The 9,795-nt window shown below is 40.8% G+C and overlaps 1 protein-coding gene across 1 annotated transcript in view; it reads left to right on the top strand.

Moving 5' to 3' along the window:
- The window catches only part of LOC124718812, a 128,141-nt gene extending 119,088 nt beyond the window's left edge, over nt 1-9,053 (top strand). Inside the window, exon 14 of the mRNA XM_047244431.1 lies at nt 7,565-9,053. Coding sequence (XP_047100387.1) covers nt 7,565-7,644 — 80 coding nt within the window. The 3' untranslated portion in view covers nt 7,645-9,053. The remainder of the gene's footprint in view (nt 1-7,564) is intronic.
- Nucleotides 9,054-9,795: the final 742 nt, after the last annotated feature.

Genomic DNA, 9,795 nt, shown 5'->3' on the forward strand with positions numbered 1-9,795 from the left:
AATCAGCCAAATGTTGAGTTCTGCTCTCAGAAGTAAGACTTGTTTCGGCTTCTGTCACAGAAGGCCAAACAACAGGGACTGACGTATTAGAACATGCATTAATACTATAAAAATGGTGTGACTAGGCACTAGCTGAAATATAAAATTTGCCGAATAAAACCTGGAAGAAAAGGACAACTGATTACTGTGCTCTATCATTTTAAAGGAATGAATACATGAATTAGGAAGTAACAGCATGTGTTTCTTGCCTGCAGTCTTGGTTTCATGTGTACTTCAGCTTATGTTACTTCAGTAAAAATTGACCCAAGATACGGAAACTGTTTCTCATGCTTATGCCCAGTATAGTTCACTACTATATCTTCAGAGTTACGGAGCTTTCTTCCATATTGTCTTTGCAGTACTAGTTTGTAGCTCAAACCTCTATCCCACTAATTCCATGGTCAGAATACCTGTTTTCTGTTCTTGTTGTGTGCATGTTGCTATGACAGTGTTATATGCATGTACCAAACAGGTAATATTTTAATTATCTTGATCACCTGGTAGACTCTCTCTGTTGAACTCCCACATTAGTGTGCCAGATCGAAAGGACAGGTGATGACCCATCTTGCCTTAATCCTGTTTCCACTTGGAAACTTTGTGTCATCTTATTGCCTTTAGTAACCGTAGCTTTTGGGTCAGTCAAGTATCCCTCTACAAGTCTAACCAATTTTTTTTGATATTCCAAATTCTACCATCTACAGATAGTATCAAAAGCTTTCTCGAAGGGGGAGGTGTCATTCTTGGCCATATTTGTAGACATATCAAACAAAGTTTTGCATCTCCCCGGTTCCCAAAACTCCTGAAGATAGACGTTGACTGTGGATATTGTATCACAGATACAGTCCCTTTTACTGTTCAGAGATGTCACTAAACCTTCCCAAAGATGTACACAGCCATGCACGAGCAGCGCCTATTAGACAAAGGGGGTCTGAGAGCCAATCAGTTCCACTCATTCCACTGGGAAGGAGGTACGCGGCTCGTGGTGTCTGTAGTTCAACCGTGCCTAGATGGTCAATACCATGGTTCAATAGCATCTGCACTGTTACTTTGTGCCAGGAAGAGCTTTCAACAAGGGAAGTTGCCAGGCACCTCAGAGTGAACCAAAGTGATGTCTGCTCAGGATTGACGTCATGTTCTCTTCACCGATGAGTGTCACATATGCCTTCAACCAGACAATCGTCGGGAGACGTGTGTGGAGGCAACCCAGTCAGGCTGAATGCCGTAGACACACTGTCCAGTGAGTGCAGCATGGTGGAAGTTCCCTACTGTTCTGGGGTGGCATTATGTGGAGCTGCCGTACGCAGCTGGTGGTCACGAGAGGCACTGTAACGGCTGTACGATACGTGAATGCTATTCTCTGACCAATAGTGCAACCATATCAGCAGCAAACTGGCGAGGTGTTCCTCTTCACAGACGACAGTTCGCGCCCCCATCGTGGACATATTGTGAATGACTTCCTTCAGGATAGAGGCATCGCTTGACTAGAGTGGTCAGCATGTTCTCCAGACACGAACCCTGTCGAACGTGCCTGGGATGGATTGAAAAAGGCTGTTTATGGAGGACGTGACCCACCAACCATTCTGACGGATCTACGCCAAATTGCCGTTGAGGAGTGGGACAATTTGGACTAACAGTGCCTTGATGAACTTGTGGATAGTATGCCACGACGAATACAGGCATGCATCAATGCAAGAGGATGTGCTACTGGGTGTTAGAGGTACTGGTGTGTGTGCAGCAGTCTGGACCACCACCTCTGAAGGTCTCACTGTATGGTGGTACAACATGCAATGTGTGATTTTCGTGAGCAATAAAAAGGCCGGAAATGATGTTTATGTTGATGTCTATTCCAATTTTCTGTAGTGGTTCCGGAACTCTCAGAACCGAGGTAAGGCAAAACTTTTTTGATGTGTGTACAATTTTTTCACAGACCTGACTTAATACGAAAATCTGATCTGTGGTTGATCATACTGTTTGAAAACCATCTTAGTATTCTTCAATTGTTTCTTTTGCTAGGGATTAAAACTATTCTAATAGAAAGTTTGAAATAATCTTGTAGTGAATGTCCAGTGGTGCTGTGCCCCTTTAGTTGTCTCATACTAATTTATCTTTCGTTTTTTTTATGTGGGGCATATCACAGATACCCTCCATTCTTCTGGTACTGCCTGTTTTACCCGGGTTAACTCAATTAGCTTGTGGAATTTGGAGCACGGGGATTTGTCTCCAGCCTTGATAACTTAAGTGGGAATTCTAGCTTCTCGTGGACTCTTGACATTCTTAAAAGTTTTTAATTTGTGTTCCTATTCCTCAATGGTGGATGGAGGATATTCTGAATCTGCTGTTATTTTAAATATTCAAATTGGCCTCCTCACTGTCTTCAACAGTTGGTGGACTTTCTGGAACATTTTATTTGGTCATCCTGTAAACAACAGAGCACTGCTTGTCTTATGCACCAAGACATTTCACCACCGGGGAAAAAAAAATAAAAAGAACATATACCATCTTCATACTTAAACATAGTGTTCCTCGCCATTAACAAGTAACTGCCAGAGAGAAAAGAACTGCTGGATGACAGAAAAAGAGCCTAGAGCTAAGTAGGGGGTCAAACCCTGGACCTGTACATTTTACTTTTACATTTTACTCACTATACTACAGAGACAATCCTGCAAATAGGCTCACCAGCCAAAATATTAGCTATGTTGTGACATTCCATGTAATGCGAGAATTAATAACACTTCGTGTGGGGTCCTGGTTGTTAAAAAAATGTGTTCAATCTTGTGGCCCTTTTAGCAGTTATAAAATGTGAACTTTGTTGTTGGTTGGTGGTGGTGGTGGTGGTGGTCGTGGTTGTCTTCGTTGTGGTTTTCTTCTTTTTCTTTTTCTGTAGTCTGATGCCTCTCTGAACCTACAAGCCTAGGTCTCTATCTTCAATATTCCGTCCCCCCCCCCCCCCCCTTTCCCTTCCTGCCCCCAGCTTGGGGGGGTGGAGAGCGGGGCATGCATCTCGAGCTTTGCTCACCCGAACAGCCAGACATGTGAGGGCAGCTGATGTTATTGCACGTACAGTCGCTTACTTGCTCTCCATCACTCCTCATAACAAAACTACTGATACGCGAGCGCAGCCACAGTTAACAGCTTGTCATTAATATTAGTGTCAGAAAACTGTGTTGCTAAACATACTTGATATTGTTTGCATTCCTTGTTGTTGCTGGTTTACATTTTATATCATCTCGTGTTTGGCCATCATCAATTGTTTTTCTGCCAAAACAGGAGTACACCTCTATTGCTTTTAGTTTCTCATTGCCTAGTCTAATCCTTCAGCTTCACATGAGTTAATTCAATTACATTCAAGTTCTCTCGTTTAACTTCATATGTTCATCATATGATCTCTCTTTCATGACTCTACCCATTCCGTTCACCTACTCTTCCAAGTCTTTCTCTGATGACAGAATTATTGTGTCATCAGCAAATATGAATGTGACATCCTGGCAGGTTCTGTTGTCACACTTCACTTATGCCAGTACCTCATCTCCTACCTTCCATTCTGGAAACCTGGATGATTTTATTTCTTTTTCCTGAACTTACCCGCATTTCTCTGTGGTTTCCTTTCTTGCTTGTTAAATTTAAGGCTGACACTGATCAGTCAGAACATTATAACCAGCTACCTAATAGCTGGTGTGTCCACTCTCGGCACAGATAACAGCGGTAACGTGTCGTGGCACGGAAGCAGTGAGGCCTCGGTAGGTCGCTGGAGGGACCGTGCAATGTCTGCCACTGCACCAATGTCCAGTGCCATAGTTGCCAGTGTCGTGGTGTTAACATGGGCACATGCACAGGTCATACGCTGCATAGGCCCATCATTGGGAGTGTCCAGTGCACTGTGTATTCAGACACGCTTGTACTCTGGCCAGCATTAAAGTCTGATGTTAGTTTTGCCACAGTTAGCTGCCTGTCCTGTTTTACTAGTCTGCCCAGCCTACTGCGACAGACATATATAATGAGGGGTGCACCCTCTCCCTCTGAATCTGACAAAGTCTGGATGTAGTTTCACCTCGGTTTTACCACGTATTGTAGACACCACAGAACTCCTCGAACACCCGACAAGTTGTGCTGATTCAGAAATGCCTGTGCCGAACCTCCAGCCTATACACAATCTTGCCTCACTCAAACTCAGATAGGTCACGTCTCTTCCCCAGTCTACGCACGAACAGCGCACTCACTGATACTACGTGTGCCACACATATGTCTGATTAGCAGCCATTCCTTGTAGGGTGACACTGCTATCACCTGGACAGGTTTATGTCGATAGTAAGCCAGTGGTCACAATGTTCTCGCTGATCAGTGCATGTCGTGGGAGACCTGGTTCCCCTCCTCCCTTCCATAACCACCCAAAAAAATTTTCCTCTCTGATTTCCTCTTTACCTGAAAAAGAAACAATTGTTTTTGAAAGCTAGGCTTTTGTTTAAAAATTTCGTGAAATTCTAATGGAATTTCCCAGCAACATGATCACACACACTCATTGTGGTGAGTAGCAATTTATCCTTTTTGTATTGTTGTTATTCCAATGAAAACTATATAGTTCCAGAGACCGTTTCAGGTCTCAAACATTTATGATGTGTATAACCAGACTGACGCAACGAACGAAAATATGTTCCGAGGCAGGGATGTGAACCTGGGTCTCCCGCTCGCTAGGCAGATGCACTAACAGCTATGTCGCCCTGTCACAGTGGCTTTACACAACAGCACCGACTACTCTAGCAGACTTCTCTCCTCAATGCTTTGATGAGGGAGGCTTGCTGCGCTCAGGGTGTATACGCTTGGGGAAAACCCGGGAATGTTTTCATGCAGAAAAAACCCGGGATTTTTTCATCTGGGAAAAACCCAGGATTTTTTCATTGGGGAAAATCCCGGGGTTTTTCCATATGGGATTTTTTTAGAATTTTGAGAACTTCTCATTGTTTTAGTTTTCAGTCAAATTTTGGTAATTTTGACTGGAACAAACTGATACTGTAACAAAGGAATTCGCTGTAGCCTTCTACTGCACACTGATACTGTAACAATAACACACAAATGAGAGAAAAGAAACAGCAAAGTAAAACTTTAGAAGATGTGCTATTTACAACAACAAAACACAGTGCACACACAAGCAGCCTTCTGAAAACAAACTGCATTGAATTCTTTAGAACAAAAATTGTGACGTACTTCCTAATTACAAGCTGCTTTCAATCAGCGTGGTGTCATACCTGTTTACATTTGTTTGCCGGAGAATATTGAAGCAGTACGAGTTGCTGCACAGAGAAGTCCTGGGAAATCGTGTAGAAAGGCAGCAGTGCAACTGGGAATATCCAGACGCTCCGTTCAATGCATTCTTAAAAGTGACCTCCATATGTACCCATAAAAGATGACCCGTGCACAGAAGCTCACTGAAGAACACAAGCACCAGAGACTACTGTTTGCTCAGTGGACGGAGGACAGGGAAGAAACTCTCAACAATGTTTGGTTTTCAGATGAAGCGCATTTTCATTTAGACGGTGTGATTAACAAACAAAATGTACGCTTTTGGGCCACTGAAAACCCACAAGTGCTTCACGAATGACAACATTATGCTCCGAGGATTACAGTGTGGGCAGCAATTTCCAGTCATGAACTTATTGGACCCTTTTTCTTTGAAGAAGCTGTGAACAGCGAGCATTATTTGAGCATGCTTCACAATAGCTTCATTCCACAGCTCCTTGCTACTGCCTTGCCCTTCCACACACAGTGGTTTGTGCAAGATGGAGCAAAGCCACATACTGCAAACACTGTGTTGGAGTTTTTACATGAGCATTTCGACATGCGGATCATTTCACTCAGGTTTCCAGGTTGCTTCGATGACGGACAAAGTTGGCCCCCCAGTAGTCCAGACCTCAATCCATGTGACTTTTTTCTTTGGGGGTACCTAAAGGAAAAAATTTTCCCGAAACGTCCGCGTGATGTAATGGAGCTCAGAAGACTTATTCTTCAAGCTTGCAGTGAAATTACGGAAGACATGTGCCGTAGGGTAATCACTAACTTCAGTGTTTGTTTGAAGGAAGTTACGAAACGAAATGGTGGACATATTGAGCATGTGCCGAGTTAGAACAAATCTCCATGGACGGCTCTTCATTGTTGTATATGTTCCTTTCAGATTGTATTGACAATAAAGTTTACATTCAAAAACAAAATGGTAACACATTTTATACGCCACCCTGTATGTTACATGTGAGAATGTGTGATGAATTTCTTAAATTGTGGAGTTTTGAGGACTGGCCATTTATGCCATTATTAAAATTCTACTGGAACATTTGTGTTTGATATATCTTAAAGGATAACACACACTAAGAACGATCAAGCTTCAAGATTAGTTTTTCATATTTATTTTAGTTCTTTCATAGGTTACAAATTGTGCAATAATGATGGAAAAAAAATATAATTATCCTTCCAAAAAAAAGTGCAAGTTGAGTTCTTGAACAATTTCACTTGTAATTGGCTTTTCTGTAGAAAAGTCAAAGTGCTCGCCAGAACATATAATCAGTCAGGTAACCCAAGAAATGTACCACGTACTGAAGTGAAATTTGTAATCGAACTTGTCAGAATTATTCAGCTGCTGCAATTTAAGCTGTGCTCTTAGTAACCTGCCTGACCACCCCCTCGGAAAAAAACTGCATAAAATTTTTGACAAGCAATGTTGTGTGTGAAAGCTTAGCTTTTCTTGCAGATATACTGTATGTACATTAATTTAAAGTATTAACTTTTCCTGTTTGTTTGCTTGCACTAATTAAGTGAAGTTGCTATTTGCTGACTACCCCTATGTTCTGGATATCTGCTGTCATTGACTGGCAAGATCACATGATATGAGCTATGATTAGCTGACAGCAGCAATCACTCAGCGCAATCTCAATTTCAGTGCTTTGGAAATTACCAGGTTGTATTTTGGGGAATTTGTATTTATACTCTCATAATATGAAAATATGCCGTGTGCATATTGCCGCGCATTGAAGATCTTTCTAAAATGTGTTGTTTTTTTTTCTATGTTTCATTTACTAAAATGCTGGGAAGTCCTGTGCTGGTGTATAAAACCTTTTTCATTCAAAGGATTGATAAGTTTTACAGCTCATTGTATACTCTCACTTAACACGGAAAAAAGTTCTTTCACTTGGGACATTGTGTGTTTCCACCCAGAAAAAAGTGGATTTTCACTTGGGGAAAAAATGTGTGTTTCACTGGGAAACAGCTGGGAATTTTTCTTCCTCATCTGCACGTATACCCTTAGGGTAATCAGCGCAATTGTGCAAACCCACTTGCCACAGTGGCTTAGGGGTTAGCACATATGCCTAGTGCGCAAGAGACCTAGGTTCAACTCCCGACCACGGTACAAATTTTCATTCATCGTTTCAGTCCGCATATATACATTGTGTTGTTAATGTAACCTAGATTTTCCATTATTAGATTTTGCCTACAGGAATTTTCCATTTCGTATAATGTCTAAATATTTATGTTTCCTGTGCAGCTGTGGATAAAATTGTTTCTACGTTGAAGAAGAGTGGGCACGAGCTGAGCCCTGTCGCTGAAAAGGCGTTCGAGCTGTGAGGCTGGTGCCGCTCACTCGTGACGAGAGCTGCGGCAGTGAGCTGCAGCTGCCACTCTCCAGAAGTCGTAGCCATTTTTGCGGAGGTCCTCTCTCTGTGTGTCCGTCGTATTGTTTCCTAATAAATGTGTTATTTACATGTGCTAGGTGTTATAATCAGCAGAAATTAAATGTGTCGGCCTCATTGCCGTATTATGGTAAAATTTTAGGAGTTAATGAAGAAATAGTCTTCGAAAGAGTCATAAGCAAACATCTATGTGTGTGCTGTTGATTAAATTATGGCGTGATGATAAGTAGAAAAATCTTTGACTGTCATTTTGAGGAAGAAGTAAGCTATCTGAGGCAAGCTGAGCTTCCAGTAAAAAGAAATTTCAGTAGCTGTTGATCTGTAACGCAGAAAAAATTATTGTTTTGTGCGATTGTATCCTCCTTCGATTTACTGGCCAGCTCAAGTCTGTTTCTCTTGCATGACTGTTAATCGTATTGTTGGTTTAAATACTTTTTTTATTGTGCTGTGCTACTTTTGTTTCCAGTAAAATTAGGCAAAAATGTCACATTTTTGTCTTTAATGTGAAACTTTTTGGATTGAACATTAATGGTGAAGAATTCTATGTAACATTTTCTACCTACTTCAGACATAATCCCCCGTCCCCCCTTTCCCTATCTGTTTGTGTTAGTGTAGTAAGGAACCCTAGCTAGGATGTTCACATTGTATTTCGTCCTTTCCTGATTTGCTCATTTGACAACTTACTGCAATAAATGTTGAGAGATTCTGTTTATTTTTTGTCTTTCATTGTCTGCTGTGTGTTCGTACTGTAACTTGACACTTGGTGTGGGTGATGCTGGGAATGGAGCAATGTGTACACTTCCTTTACATTCACTGCAAGAACCACGCACGTCAAGTGTCGAGTTACCGTGCACGTACAGCAGTCAACCTAATGTAAGAAGTACCATAACTAAGTCAAAACATTAGAGTTAAAATCAATTAGTCAATTTACAGTGAATTGTATTTTCTGCTCACTTATTTAATGTGTGTACATGATAACGGATTGTAAATTTCCAATGATAGCTTTCATAAGAGCCAAGAGTTTTGCAGAAGTGTTACTTGTTATATTTTATGTTAGATACGCATTGTAAATAAACCTAAGTGTCATAGAATTAGAAAATATTGCTCTCAAAATGTGATCTATCAAGTCAAGTAAGAAGAGAGGGGCATGTGTCTCTTAAAGATGAAATATTGTCAGTAGCCGTATGATGACTGACTGGTTCTTCCTCCTCAAGAAAAAAATTCACGGAAAATGTTTTGAAATAAATTCTGCAGCAACTACTTTTGTTCATTTTCCACAAATTATAGCTGTCCATTGTAGAAAATGTAATTTGGAATGAAAATAAAAAGGAATTATTAACTATATCTGAAATAGCCTTACTGGACCAATAAATTATCCTCCCACATGCTAACAGTGTCTGTAAACCATTACTCCAGCTGGCTTCAGAGATTTTCGTAGAGACAAAAACCCAGAGAATTTGTCAGGCATACTCTTAAATGCTTGCTGTGGTGTTGCAATATTTTAATTTCCAGAGTCCATCAAAGAACCGACCCTGTCTTCTTGTCATAATCAGTGTTTAATGGTTCTCACCTTGTGAATTCAGCAATGCTTACACTCCACAAGATGACTTCATTGCTTTACGCATGCAAAAACCACAAATTTTTGCCGATAGATTTTAAAAACAATCATTATTTTCAGCTAATGTACTATTAGTGTAGGTAAAGTAAAAATATTCATTCAATATTGCATCTTAGATAATCTCAGTTTACACTACAGTGTATGATAATTTCTCAGAGATTTTTTAAGTCAGAGATGATGTTGCCTGTACAGATGTGTCAAAATAAGCGTGTATAATTCTGTACTGTTTCACTTTAATGAACTTTCAGAATTATTTAGCTCTCCTTGCCAAGTTCTCCGTGAGCATTTAAAGCAGAGGAGGTGTTGAGACTTTTGGTTAAGCCAACACTTACATACCCTGATATGTTGCTGGCACAGTAAAATCAAACCTCTTAGTGCTACACAGTGTGTGCGATAACTGTATTGTCATAAAACACATAATACATAAACTTGTACAGCGTTGAGTTACAAACGCTATTTCGAAGTAAA

Source organism: Schistocerca piceifrons, chromosome 10 (assembly GCF_021461385.2).
Source record: "Schistocerca piceifrons isolate TAMUIC-IGC-003096 chromosome 10, iqSchPice1.1, whole genome shotgun sequence".
In the NCBI taxonomy this organism is placed as follows: domain Eukaryota; kingdom Metazoa; phylum Arthropoda; class Insecta; order Orthoptera; family Acrididae; genus Schistocerca; species Schistocerca piceifrons.